Source organism: Macaca thibetana, chromosome 3, assembly GCF_024542745.1.
Source record: "Macaca thibetana thibetana isolate TM-01 chromosome 3, ASM2454274v1, whole genome shotgun sequence".
Lineage (NCBI taxonomy): Eukaryota > Metazoa > Chordata > Mammalia > Primates > Cercopithecidae > Macaca > Macaca thibetana.
Genome location: NC_065580.1, coordinates 148,092,033 through 148,106,265, shown reverse-complemented (window position 1 = coordinate 148,106,265; position 14,233 = coordinate 148,092,033). Strand labels below are relative to the sequence as shown.

At 53.7% G+C, this 14,233-nt stretch overlaps 1 protein-coding gene across 8 annotated transcripts in view; it reads left to right on the top strand.

The window, feature by feature from the left end:
• The window catches only part of IQCE (IQ motif containing E), a 54,864-nt gene that overhangs the window by 16,072 nt on the left and 24,559 nt on the right, over positions 1-14,233 (top strand). For 6 of the 8 annotated variants that reach the window (XM_050785641.1, XM_050785645.1, XM_050785643.1 and 3 more), the window contains 8 exons: positions 2,632-2,745; positions 2,863-2,913; positions 6,709-6,779; positions 7,766-7,838; positions 8,153-8,217; positions 10,120-10,283; positions 11,673-11,728; positions 13,649-13,848. In XM_050785641.1, coding sequence (XP_050641598.1) covers positions 2,632-2,745; positions 2,863-2,913; positions 6,709-6,779; positions 7,766-7,838; positions 8,153-8,217; positions 10,120-10,283; positions 11,673-11,728; positions 13,649-13,848 — 794 coding nt within the window. The remainder of the gene's footprint in view (positions 1-2,631; positions 2,746-2,862; positions 2,914-6,708; positions 6,780-7,765; positions 7,839-8,152; positions 8,218-10,119; positions 10,284-11,672; positions 11,729-13,648; positions 13,849-14,233) is intronic. The other 2 variants (XM_050785642.1, XM_050785640.1) reach the window with 1 other exon arrangement.

Below are 14,233 nucleotides of genomic sequence, written 5' to 3'. Positions count from 1 at the left end.
TTGGGTGTAACCTTACTGTCTCTGTTCCGTTCTGAAATCTCCATGCGGCCCCTTCTGTCTTGGTCTTCGCTGAGACGCCCGCCCTGCCTCTTCACTTGTTTCAAGCGTGTCTGTCGTCGGTCACTGGCGCATCTTTGTGGCGGCTGCCGTAAGTCTGCAGCGGGATTCTAATGTCCAGGCCATCTCAGTGTTGACGTTGTAGCTTGTTTTTCTTCATTCAGGTTGAGCTATTCTTGGTTCTTAGTATAAAAGTGATTTCCTTGAAACCAGGACGCTCGGAGTGTTTCGTCGCGAAACTCTGACTCTTGCTCAATCCTGTGCTGTGGCAGGCCTCCTCTCATGCTGCCCTGTGGGTCAAGGGAGCACCGCCTCACTACCACCCGCGAGGGTGGAGGTCCAGTTCCCACTCAGCCGTCATCAACCCCTGCTCTCGGAGGGGCTCCTCATTCCCGCTGGGCAGGGCGGGAGTTTGGGCTCCTCACTCAGCCTCTGCTGCCGCCGCCCTGGCTGGGAGGGAAGGGCCACCTGTACTGCTTCCGCTCAGCCTTCGCCGATGCAGGGGTGGCCTTGTTGCCGCCAGGCGATGGTGGTCCCAACTCTGCACGGCCTTCTCTGGAGCCCCACCAGTGCAGGAGGGGAGGGGCCTGGGTGCAGCCGGACAAGGGTGAGTGTCCGGGCTCCCCACGTAGCCTGTGCTGTGGGGAGGACTGTGGCGTTTTCCGTGGTCTGCCTAGGGTAGAGTGGCTCCTGCCTGTCGGTTTCTGCCTTATTGGTCTGTTCCTTTCCTTGTCTTCTGGCTGGAGAGAAGAGGCTTTGCGTGGGCTTTTATTGTCTGCACCCACTGGCGTTTTTAGGCTGTTGGCTTCTCCAGCATCCAGCCCAGATGAGGCAGAAAGAAAACTGAAGGAGCTCCCTGCCATGTCGATCGCTGGCCCCCCAAGTCCCGGCCCGTCTGCCACCTCCACCTTTCCAGTCTTAGATTGCGTTACACATGGAGCGCAGGTGTTGAGTGGAACTGACAGGAGGAGTTGGGAGGGGTGAATCTAGGTCACGCTCCTGGAAGCAGCAGTCCTGTTACTAGAGCTCCCATCTTCCTCCATGGCTGGGCCTTCGCTCATTGACTCCACAAGCTGAGTGCCGGCTTGTCGTCATGCCTCCTGAATCTGTGGGTTTGTCTTCAGCGATCTTGCCAGCTGTGGATGTGGCTGAAGTGCCGAGCCACCCCCACGGGGTGCGCACTCCAGATTGTCTTTTGCTCAGAGGTCCAGTCTCTGGAACACCACAGTCTTTTGCAAGAAGGCCGTGTGGGAGGATGGCTGGCGGTTAGATGCAGGCTGAGGCTGGGAGTTGGTGAGCTGTGGCACAGCCCAGCCTACATGCTGTTTCTTTCCTGGACTTTATCTACCACGAAAATAGTAGGAAGAACATAATTTCAAAGTACAGGATAGTTGTAGAGATTGAATAAACTTAGTTTTGTAAGAAATCGACTACATAGTTTTTTTGTTTTTTTTTTTTTTTTGAGACAGAGTCTCACTCTCATCTAGGCTGGAGTGCGGTGGCGCAGTCTTGGCTCACTGCACCCACCCCGTCCCAGGTTCAAGCGATTCTCCTGCCTCAGCCTCCCGAGTAGCTGGGATTACAGGCACCTGCCACCACGCCCGGCTAATTTTTTGTATTTTTTGTAGAGATGGGGTTTCACCATGCTGGCCAGGCTGGTCTCAAACTCCTGACCTCGTGATCCACCCGCCTCGGCCTCTTAAAGTGCTGGGATTACAGGGGTAAGCCACCGCACCCGGCCCCGACTACACAGTCTTTTTTGTCCCCCGTCAGGTCACCACAAATTGGTAAAGAATTTGTCCACAGATAAAGATTGGGAAGCACTGCCTTCCACCTGAGCTGTAGCTGAGGATAAGCATTTGAAATGCATATTAGCCTTGGATGAGTTTTATTGATAAAAATGTGAACAAAACGGACTTTCTTGTGTGGTCATGGGAGAGAATGCATGGTGCATCACCGTCCAGCCCCAGTGTTGGCGGCATTCCTTTCCCGTGCATTCCGTGGGACGGGGTTTCTCAGCACGGGTGCCGTTGGTATCTTGGGTGGGACAGTTCTTCTCTGTGGGGGCTTCCTGCCCATCCAGCTTTCCCCGTCCCCACCCACTAAATGCCAGGCGTGCCCTCCGGTGCCCTCATGTGACATCCAGATCTCTCCCCACCCACCACACACCGTGCCAGGCAGCTTTCCAAATCTCCCAGCTCAGTGCTTCCCTGGGCCTGTGCGCGGTGTGGTGTGCATGGCTGTGTGCGGTGTGTGTGTAGTGGTGTGTGCATGGCAGTGTACGCGGGGGCGTGTGTGGCATGTGCGCAGCGGCGTGTGCGTGGCTGTGCGTGGGGGGACCTGTGTGCAGCGTGTGCATGGTGTGGTGTGCTTGGCTGCGCAGGGACGTGTGCGGCATGTGCTTGGCTGCCCGGGGACGTGTGTGCGGCATGTGCTTGGCTGCCCGGGGACGTGTGTGCGGCGTGTGCGCAGCAGCGTGTGCTTGGCTGTGCGTGCGAGGACGTGCGCACGGCGTGTGTGCGGCGTGTGCGCAGCGGTGTGTGGATGGCCGTGCATGGCCCTTCTTTTCTTCAGTCATTGCACGTGCAGAAGAGCGATGTGGACCTAATGAGAACGAAGCTCCGGCGCCTGGAGGAGGAAAACAGCAGGAAGGACCGGCAGATAGAGCAGCTCCTTGATCCCAGCCGCGTAAGCTCCTGGCGCTTCAGGGACGGGGCGCGGGGAGGGTCCTCGGGGCATCTACCAGCCAGCCCTGCTGTGGGCTACACCGAAGGCCGTCTTCATGTCTCAATCTGCTTACCACAGGGCACAGATTTTGTTCGGACTCTGGCAGAGAAAAGGCCCGAGGCCAGTTGGGTGAGTATGGGCTGTGCAGGGCAGAGCCTTTCCCTAGACGCTAGTTACGGGGGGCAGCCACAGCGGGGACGCCCTTCCCTGCAGCACTCACTCATGAAGAGTAGCAGGCGGGAGGCGACTGCGGACCCCCAAACCCTTCTCCACTGACACCTGGGGATGCCACGGGGAGGGGGGTCAGCAGGCTCACCACAGAGGCCAAGCAAGACACTGTAGGAAAAACCCGTCACAATGGGCAACTTCTCCCTCACACCTGAGAAAATACATTAAGCTCAACAAGTGCTCCCAGCACTTTGGGAGGCTGAGGCAGGTGGATCACTTGAGGTCAGGAGTTTGAGACCAGCCTGGCCAACGTGGTAAAACCCTGTCTCTACTAAAAATACAAAGAAGCCGGGTATGGCAGCCTGCTCCTGTAGTCCTGGCTACTCAGAAGGCTGAGGCACAAGAATCGCTTGAACCTGTATGGCAGAGGTTGCAGTGAGCTGAGATGGTGCCACTGCCCTCCAGCCTGGGCGACAAAAAAAAAAAAAAAAAAAAAAAAAAAAGTGCTACAGAGGTAAATCAGGGAGCCAGGGCAGCGATAAAGTCCTTCAGATAGATCCAGACCCCCCAGGTACTATGTGATGATATGTAAAAAGTGGAATGAAATGGAAGGAGGGAAGACGTTGCCTTTTGGAATGGTAATGCCGTGGCGATCAACTGTAGGTAGCACAGTACTCCTCCTAAAGCGGGAAATGCTGCAAGAAAACCGAAAGGGATACGATTTTGAGATTATTGAACACAAATAATAAAATAACATGAACGACGTGATTAATGGATTTGATCATGTAAAATTAGAAGTGACGGAATCAAAACCCATGGGACTAGGAGCACCCAGATCACTGTCATGGGGGAGGGGAAGGATATTATGGATCAAAACAGCAAAGTGTTCTGTTCAGAATATACAAAAAAACCATACATCTCTAAAGAAAAAAGCTGTCTCCTCCGAACTATGTCACAGATACAGAATGTAGAACGATTGTATAATCATTACGTGTTTAAAGTAGATGGTGAGAGCCTGGTTCTGCACCTGGGATGGCACAAAGTAAATCCTTAACAAATGCCTGTAAGTAGTGGGTACTTTCGTAAGGAAAGGGCTCCATATTTTTGTTGTTCTGGTGCTCTGTGAGCGTGTCTGTGGGTTTTTTTTTTTTTTTTTTTCTTGAGACAGGGACTCACTCTGCTGCCCAGGCTGGCGTGCAGTGGCAGGATCATGGCTCACTGCAGCATTCGGCTCAGGCGATCCCTGGCTCAGGGAATGCTCCCACCTCAACCTCCTGAGCACCCGGGACCACAGGCACGTGCCACCACACCCAGCTAATTTTCTTTTAGTTTTGGTAAGATGGGGTCTCACGAAGTTGCCCAGGCTCATGCAATCCTTCTGCCCCGGCCTCCTAAAGTGTTGGGATTACAGGCCTCAGCCACCGCACCTGGCTAACGTTAATTTAAACTAGGAATTCTAGATCCTAGGGTATATGCAGTATTCATTATCATATGGCAAATTGTCCACCAGAGTGGCTGCACCCTACCACATCTACTTGTCATCACCTGCCTTCAAGAAACATTTGCAGATGTGCCTGAGGAGACCTGGCCAAGGATTTTGATTATAGGATTGACCAGAATCACAAAAATGGGCTACAACTGAAGTATGTGTCAGTAGGCCACAGTGATAGGTTTTAGAGGATAGCTAAAAAAAAAAAAAAAAAAAAAGATTTTAAAAGGGTCTATTGGCCGGGCGCAGTGCCTCATGCCTGTAATCCCAGCACTTTGGGAGGCCGAGGCGGGTGGATCACCTGAAGTCAGGAGTTTGAAACCAGCCTGGCCAACATGGTGAAGCCCCGTCTGTACTAAAAATACAAAAAATTAGCCGGGTGTGGTGATGTGCCTGTAATCCCAGCTACTCAGGAGGCTGAGGCAGGAGAATCGCTTGAACCCAGGAGGCAGAGGTTGCAGAGAGCCGAGATCATGCCCCTGCACTCCAGCCTGGGCTACAAGAATGAGATTCTGTCTCAAAAAACAAAAAGTGTCTATCAATAGGAGAGACTGGATGGAGAGACTGTGGGAAATAGTGTGGATTCACAGGCGCCAGCAGGGACAGAGCACCAGGAGGATTTGTTGAATGTCAGGAAAAGAAAAAAAACAAGATTCAGAGGGATGCGTGTGACAGAGCCCCGTTTCTGTGAGAACAGAGGGCCTGACTCCCCGAGTGCACACACACAGCCATGCACAGAACCAGGTGCAGAGGGGCATGCAAGTGGAAACAGGATTCAGTTGGCTGAAGAGGGGAGTGGCCAGGTCAGAGTATTTTAGCCTCTATAACGTCTTCATTTTTGTTTTGTTTTGTTTTGTTTTTGAGACAGAGTCTTGCTCTATTGCCCAGGCTGGAGTGCAGTGGCGCGATCTTAGCTCACTGCAAGCTCCGCCTCCCAGGTTCACGCCATTCTGCCTCAGCCTCCCTAGTAGGTGGGACTACAGGCACCCGCCACCATGCCTGGCTAATTTTTTGTATTTTTAGTAGAGACGGGGTTTCACTGTGTTAGCCAGGATGGTCTCGATCTCTTAACCTTGTGATCTACCCGCCTTGGCCTCCCGAAGTGCTGGGATTACAGGCGTGAGTCACCGCACCCAGTCCTGTAACATCTTCATTTTTTTAAGGAAAATGTATTCATGTATGACTAATATAATTTATTTGTTTGTTCATTTATTTATTTTGAGACTGAGTCTGGCTCTGTCGCCCAGGCTGGAGTGCAGTGGTGAGATCTCGGCTCACTGCAACCTCCACCTCGCGTGTTCAAGTGATTCTTCTGCCTCAGTGTCCTGAGTAGCTGGGATTACAGGCATCTACCACCATGCCCGGCTAATTTTTGTATTTTTAGTAGAGATGGGTTTTCACCATGTTGGCCAGGCTAGTCTTAAACTCCTAACCTCAGGCAATCCACCTGCCTTGGCCTCCCAAAGTGCTGGGATTACAGGCGTAAGCCACTGCACCCAGCCAACTAACATAATTTAAAATGACTTTAAAATCCAATGTAAAAGTTGTGTATTCAAGCCTGGTGTGGTGGCTCACACACATAATCCTAGTACTTTGGGAGGCCAAAGCAGGCAGATTGCTTGAGCCCAGGAGTTCAATGCCAGCCTGGGCAGCATAGTGAAACCCCATCTCCATTTAAAAGTTGTCTATTTAGAAGAAAAGAATGTTCTTTAAAGAATATAAGAATGTTGTCTCCTTCAAGCAAGACATTCACAGAAAAGGAGGTGAGGAGGCCTCTGGAGCTGTTCTCCCTTCCCCAGATGGAGGGGAGCGGCTCCTCGGGGCCCTACGGCTGCGCTGTCTCCCAGCCCCACTCGCTGCCCTGTGGAGACTGAACTGGGTGGCCCTAGGGGCTTTGAGTCCGGGGTTTCTCCAGCTGGTGATGGGGCTGCTTCCTTTATTTAATATAATCAAGGGAGCACCCTGCTCTGTCCCCGAAGTGTGTGGTGTGCTTGGGGAAGGGCTGCCAGTCGGTCAGTGTGCCCACGATGGCTGCCACCTCCTCCTGCTCCAGCCGGTGTCACACCCCTGCCATTCACCCAGCTTTACTCAGGGAGAGGACAGCACAGTGGGGCCCTCCCTCTTCCCTGGGCCTGTAGTCTAGAAGAGAGGACAATGCTGGAGGGAGGAAGGCCAGTGAGGTGTGCAGGTGCTCTGGGAGGAGGGGACAGCCACGTCTACTGAGGGAGAGTGGGGGTGGCCTGCCTGATGGGCATGTTCCCCGGCAGGTCATTAATGGGCTGAAGCAGAGGATCCTGAAGCTGGAGCAGCAGTGCAAGGAGAAGGATGGCACCATCAGGTGGGCGCAGGGCCTGCATCCTCTCCCCTGCCTCCTGCCCCCCTGTGCTGCTCGCTCAGACTCCAGCCTTTGTTCCTCCCCAACCCCTGTCCTGTGTCCCTACTCCCACCCCAAAGCCGAAGGTAAATATTAGCTGCCTCTTTTTAATTTTTTTAATTGTCTTTGTTCCCTCTAAATATTTCCCTTCAACTTCTTCCTGTATTTAAGGAATGCTTTCTCTCTGCTTGCTCTGTGGACCCTGTATCTTCCCAGGATGAGGTTTCCATGCCTCAGTCCTGCGCCGTCCCTGTGCTGTTTTTGGTGTGGCTACTCGCGTTTCTTTACCTGCCTTTCGAGCGCGAACGGAGAGTCCTTCTAGGCCGTGTTTTGGTTTCTTTAAGGGAAACTGAGGCCACACATCCATTGCCTCATGTCTCCTGTTCGTACAATAGTTCCCCCCTCATTTCCTGCCCAATTTTGTCAACTTAAGTTTGCAGATTTCTTCTTGTTTCAGTGCAGAACCTCCATGACCTGACTTTGGTTTCTCTATCGCTGTCTCTATTTAAAGTCTGCTCTGTGTTGAGAGCGAGGGGACAGCCTGACAGTGCCAGGGAAAAGGTGATTCTCTCTTCCTCACAAAACCAACCACTCAAAGCGGCTTGTCCTCTCTAAGCTCCGAAGTCTTTCCTCACCATTAATCTAGTCTTTTAAAGACAGCATCTTGGAGAAGAGTATCTCTAGGGAATCTGTTTATTCACTTTGCGAAACAGCTGGTCTACACAGGGGATGCTTTCCAGTGTGAGGAATTCTCCCATCAGGCTTGAAACGAGTCCCTTGTTCAAGGCACAAGCTGAGCGAAGGCCCATTCAGGCTTTTCCCTCCCATCCCGGGTCTCTTCCAAATGTTTCTTCTCTCTCCTCTTCCGAATGTTCTGGGAAACTCTTCCTCTTGCTCTGTCCCCTGGGAACACTGGCACGGCCCTGTTAACACTGAACTTGGGTTTTCAGCAAACTCCAGGCTGATATGAAGACCACCAACTTGGAAGAGATGCGGATCGCCATGGAGACGTACTACGAGGAGGTGCGCTGTGCTGGACAGCGGGGCGGAGGGCGGGCACCGTGCTGGGCGGCGGGGCGGAGGGCCGGCACTGAGTTGGGGGCACCAAGTGGGAGGGGACCGGCACTGGCCCCACGTGGTGGGTCGAGTCCAGGTGGCCCAGAGCTGCGCTCCTGGAGCCTGCTCCTGCTTCAAGCCCAATGGAAAGATGAAGTGCGACCACTTAGTTTTCGCTTCCGGCTGTAGGCAGTGGTCAGGACTGTGATGTCAGCCTTCTCAGAGAAGGTCTTCTCCATGCTAGCCTTGTGTTTTCATGCATTTCAATTTGGTATTTACAGGTGCATCGTCTCCAGACCCTCTTGGCAAGTTCTGAAACCACCGGAAAGAAGTATGATGGCCTTTTGTGAGCTGCGTTTTGTGTGTTGCCTTCATGTTGTGGAAGCTCCTCTGACAGCGTGTGGCTGTCACGTGGGTGCAGCATACACTGCCCTTAGCTTGGCAGTGGTGCCAACACCGCACTGTTCTGTTCAGGGTTAGAGTTGATACGTTTCCATTTGCGGTGTTCACAGACTACTCATAGTGACCACGTGTTGACGGACCAACGCTTGTTCAGTGCTGCCCGTGTTCGTTCTAGATTCTACATCCTGCCTTCCAGCTTAGAGCTAGAAAGTGCTGTTTCAAAGCAGATCCACCTTTTTAGGAAGACATTGCATACAAGGACAAGTTTACTTTGCCACCTAATGTTTTCCTAAATAAGTTTATCAGGAGAAACACTGAGGTTCTCCTTGTCTGGTAGATCTCCCATATCCCTTTCCCAACGGATGCAGCACCAGGCTGCCATCCGCTTCTGGGTGGCTGATCCCTGACGGTGGCTTTGGCCGTGTCACTGGCCTCTGCAGCAGCTTGCTGATGTCACGGACTGCTTTCCTTTTTCTTTACCCCTAATCCTTAAAACTGGTTGGAAAACTTTTTCTGTAAAGGGCCAGATACTAACTACAATTGATTCTCATTATTCAATTACAAAGTGTCTGTAGGTTTTTGTAGTGCAGTGGTTATCACGTCTGCCTTACAGAGTTATAAAGTCTCCGTGAACATGGAATGAGCAAATGCTAAACCACTGCTCCTAGGGGAGGAACAGGGCTCCTGCGAACTTCTGCTCACAATATATATATATATTTTTTTTTGGAAAATGTTGCCCAAGCTGGAGTGCAGTGATGCAATCTCAGCTCACTGCAACCTCCGTCTCCTGGGTTCAAGTGATTATCTTGCCTCAGCCTCCTGAGTAGCTGGCACTGTACAGGCATGTGCCACCACGCCCGGATAAATTTTGTATTTTTAGTAGAGATGGGGTTTTACCATGTTGGCAAGGCTGGTCTCGAACTCCTGACCTCAGGTGATCCGCCTGCCTTGGCCTCCCAGAGTGCTGGGATTACAGGCGTGAGCCACCGCGCCCGGCCTGGTCACAACATTTTTATCAGCCAGTCAAAGTATAACCTGGCTAATGTGTGTGTCTGTTTAAAGACACCCTATTTAATAGTGATTGTAGATTAATTTTCATCAAACTCACGGCTGGCCTGAATGAGGCTTCTCGCACACACATAAGCATCTCTACAGGGGCCCACACAGCCTTCCTGAGCTTAGAGGCACTGGACAGCACTCAGCACTGCAGTCCAGCCCACTCAAGGCAGCATCACCAGCAAACAGCACAGAAGCGTGAGAGCCACAGCACCAGGCAGGCCACAGAAAGCACACTTGTTTTTACATGAGCTGAGGTGAGGAGCCGAGCAACACCTGGTTCAGCCCGAGCTGGCATTTTTCATGACCTGTGCACGTGTGAGAATTCCCACAAAACCCCCGTGCATATTGATTTTGGGCTGACGGATCCATTTTAGCAGCAAGCACATTTGCAATTATGGGATCTGCAGATAATGAGGATCGACTATACTTTAGACCTTGTGGGCTAAGAAGTGAAATCTAAGCTATTCTGTAGGCACCTGCTGGAACAAGATATGTTTCCATAACCCTTCTAGTGATGGCATGGAAAATACAATACTGTTACTTGAGTACGATATTTTGTTACACAGGTTTACCTTGCTTAAGGATGGGGTTCCATTTTGGGTGCTAACGTTTTGCTTATTTAGGGTTCAAAGTTATTACTGCCTATTCGATTTCAAATACTTACCTGCAAAAGCCACTCTGAGCTCATGACCAGCAAAGCAAGCTGTGATTCACCTGCCCCTCATTTCAAGCATGTGTGAAACCAGCTTAGCAATGCAAACCTCAGCCCACGATTTGGTTGTTCTAGGCCCCTGGGGGAGAAGAAGACGGGCACCAAAAGGCAGAAGAAGATGGGCAGTGCCCTCCTGAACTTGTCCCGGAGCGTCCAGGAGCTCACGGAGGAGAACCAGAGCCTGAAGGAGGACCTGGACCGCGTGCTGAGCACCTCCCCCACCATCTCCAAGACACAGGGTACCTTCCTGAAAGCCACTGCAGGAGGGAGGCCAGGGAAGGGCGGGGCATGGCCACTGGACAGGCACCACGAGGGCAGATGTGAACCCTTGAGCGATGCCAATTCCCACGTGCGCCAGCACCTGCCACGGGCCACACGGTGCCCGGGGGATGGAGCTGTGAACGGAAGCTCACAGACATCCTCGAGGAGACAGTGCTTTTGGAGGGAGGGAGGAGCTGGGTCAGATGCGTGACAGGTGTGTCAGATGGCCGTGCCATGGAGGAGGGGAGGAGGACACATTTTGGGGTGAGGCAGGTGGTGTGTGCAGCTGCAAGCAGAGTTGACGGGAAGGCGCCCCCAAGACAGTGACAGCTGAGTGGGACCCAGAAGGGGCGAGACAGCCATGAAGACGGCAGCAGGGGTGGGACAGGCGGGGCAGGGCTGAGTGCCTGGGAGACACGTGGAGTGTGGCCCCTGAGGCCCCGTGGGGCGGTGGGGCAGGGTGCCATGGGAGCCTTAAGGGTGCCGTGGGAGTGTGAGGCAGAGGGTGGAGGGGCCGTGCTGCTTCCCGAGGCCCCCTGGCTTCTGTGCAGAGACAGGGATGGTGGCAGACAGAGGCTTCTGCGCTTGTCTAGTCGGGCTGCTGGTGGCCTGGATGTGGGGAGCAGTGGGTGTGGTGAAAGGTGGTCGGGGTCTGGTTGCATCTTGTAGCCAGAGCTTAGGGAAACTGCAGAGAGGGTGTAGGCTCTGAGAGGGAGCAGCCAGGCTCCAAGGCTTTTCGTCCCAGCAACTGAAAAGACAGAGTTGCTGTTTCCTGAGATGGGGAAGGGCCACGGGAGGTCTGAGTGTGTGGGAGTGCGGGCCAGGCAGTGGCTGTGTGGGGGGTGCGGGACAGAGGCCTGGTCTGGAGAGCCAAGCATGCGAGTCACCAGCACTCAGGTGGATCGAGTGAGCTCACCCGGAGTGAGAGGAGCAGGGGTCAGGCCCTGAACCTGGCCGTGTATGGTGGGGCGGGCGGCAGCCAACAAGGCAGAGGGGAGGAGTGGCCAGCGAGGGGCTGTACATGCCAGGAAGGGGACAGACTGAGAACCGATTGTTGGATTTGGCAGAATGACAGTCATCGGAGATCTTGATGAGAACTGTCTTAATGGCCTGGCCAGGTGGAATGGGAAAGCACGTCACCCTGAGATGCTTGGAGGCCATTAGTACAGACATCTCTTCATGGTCCAAGGGGACAGAGACTGGGCCCGTGCTGGCGAAACCCCAGGGGGCCGGGACCTGTCAGAGTGGCTCTGCAGCCCCGCAGGCTGCTCCGGCTGCGGGAGAGGAGCCTCAGGCTGTACCTGAGAAGGGTGGCCCTGCTGGCAGTGCTCGCCAGGAGCCGTTTGAAACCACACTGCTTCCCTCAGGTTATGTGGAGTGGAGCAAGCCCCGGCTGCTGAGACGCATTGTGGAGCTGGAGAAGGTGAGCGGGCGTCTCAGGGCCACTGTCCTTGAGGACCAGGGGCCTCATGCTGTGGGGACGGGCTCACAGGGTGCGGAAGGTGGCGCTGAGCATGGCACTGGCTGTCCGCCAGGCAGCGCCACACACAGACCGCAAGGAGACTTCTTCCAGGTGTAGACAACACTGAAGGCAGCTCTCACGCCCCTCGCTGGGCTGTGAGCTTCTGTGCGTGGCCGCAGGCAGACGCGCTTCGCACTGGAGCCCCTCACGGTCCAGCCCGCCTGTGCAGGCTGTGGGCTGTGCCCTGCCTGTCGACAACCAGGCGCTGCCTCCACCACTCGAGTTGTGTTGGAATCCACAGGGAACTGTTGACCCAACTCCTGGTCAGCCAGAAATATCGGGAAGTGAACGTTTCCCCACATCCCCTACGCGACTTTGCAAAGTAGGAATTAGGCTGATTCTACTGGAATTGGACCTCTGTTTGGGGTTGTATTTTTTGAGATGGAGTCTCGCTCTGTCCCCAGGCTGGAGTGCAGTAGTGCAATCTCAGCTCACTGCAACCTCCGCCTCCCAGGTTCAAGTGATTCTCCTGCCTCAGCATCCCCAGTAGCTGGGACTACAGGCGCCTGCCACCACGCCCGGCTAATTTTTTGTATTTTTAGTAGAGATAGGGTTTCACTATGTTAGCCAGGATGGTCTCGATCTCCTGACCTCGTGATCCACCCGCCTTGGCCTCCTGAAGTGCTGGGATTACAAGCATGAGCCACTGAGCCAGGCTGGTTTTTTTTTTTTTTTTTTTTTTTGAGATGGAATCTCACTCTGTCGCCCAGGCTGGAGTGCAGTGGCGTAATCTCGACTGACTACAACTTCTGCCTCCTGGGTTCAGGCAGTCTCCCGCCTCAGCCTCCCCAGTAGCTGGGATTACAGGTGCCCACCACCATGCCCAGCTAATTTTTATATTTTTAGTAGACATGAGGTTTCACCATGTTGGCCAGACTGGTCTCAAACTCCTGACCTCAAGTGATCTGCCCACCTTGGCCTTTCAAAGTGCTGGGATTACAGTCGTGAGCCACCGTGCCCGGCCTGGACCTTTGTATTTTAAATAGTAAATTAGAGCGTCTGTGTTGTTTGGCCAAGAAGAATAAACCTAGAGGGAAAAACGTTTTTGAAAAATAGTTTTTTACATATTTACAATGTAGAAACCTAGCCAGATACAATGACTCACACCTGCAATCCCAGTACTTTGAGAGGAGGATTGCTTGAGCCCAGGAATTTGAGACCAGCCTGGACAACATAGCAAGACCCCATCTCTACAAAAATGAAAACAATTAGCCGGGTGGGGTGGTGCACACCTGTATTCCCAGCTACTTGGGAGGCTGAGGCAGGAGGAACGCTTGAACCCAGGAGTTCAAGAATGCAACAAGCTGTGATTGCACTCCAGCCTAGGTGACAGAGCCAGACCCTGTCTCAAAAAAAAAAAAACAAGAAGAGAAGTTTCTATAAATTGTGAACGTTTAAAATATAGAACTTGTTGGGAAGTCAAGGCACCCAGAGGTGGTTTGGAAGCACAGTGGGCAGCACGTCCGAGAGCCGGGAGAGGCAGGAGTGGAGGGTGGGGACGTTCAGGAAGGTAGATGTGCAGAGTCGTTTGAGTCACCTCCCCTCATGCCCTCCTCTCTATTTTAATGGCTTCTGCCTGTGCCCTGCCTCGGCAGGGGTCTGGCGTGCCTCACTTCTGATTAAAGAGAGCTGAGCAGGGATCATGCTCTTCCAGTAGCCCTGTGTCCCGCTGTGTCTCCGGGTAACTCGGGTCCCCTCAAAGCTTTCTCGTGGCCCTGCTGGAGACTTGGTTCGCCCTGCTTCGGTGCCTCTTTTCTGGGTTTAGTAAATAGAAAGTAGAAATGAGAACTAGCATCTAAAACATGCCTGTGTTGCCTCCAGAAACTAAGTGTGATGGAGAGCTCAAAACCACACGCCGCAGAACCAGTCAGATCACACCCGCCAGCCTGCCCTGCATCCAGCTCTGTGCTGCACAGACAGCCACGAGGGGACCGCAGCAAGGACCATGAGCGTCTCCGAGGGGCCGTGAGAGACCTGAAGGAAGAGCGGACCGCCCTGCAGGAGCAGCTGCTGCAGAGAGAGTAGGTCCTCCCGAGGCCCTGCCAGTGTCCCCACAGGAGCAGCTTCTGCAGAGAGAGTAGCTCCCGAGGCCCCGCCAGTGTCCCCACAGGAGCAGCTTCTGCAGAGAGAGTAACTCCTCCCGAGGCCCTGCCAGTGTCCCCACAGGAGCAGCTTCTGCAGAAAGAGTAGCTCCCGAGGCCCCGCCAGTGTCCCCATAGGAGCAGCTTCTGCAGAGAGAGTAGCTCCCGAGGCCCCGCCAGTGTCCCCACAGGAGCAGCTTCTGCAGAGAGAGTAACTCCTCCCGAGGCCCCGCCAGTGTCCCCACGGGAGCAGCTTCTGCAGAGAGAGTAACTCCTCCCGAGGCCCCGCCAGTGTCCCCACGGGAGCAGCTGCTGCAAAGAGAGT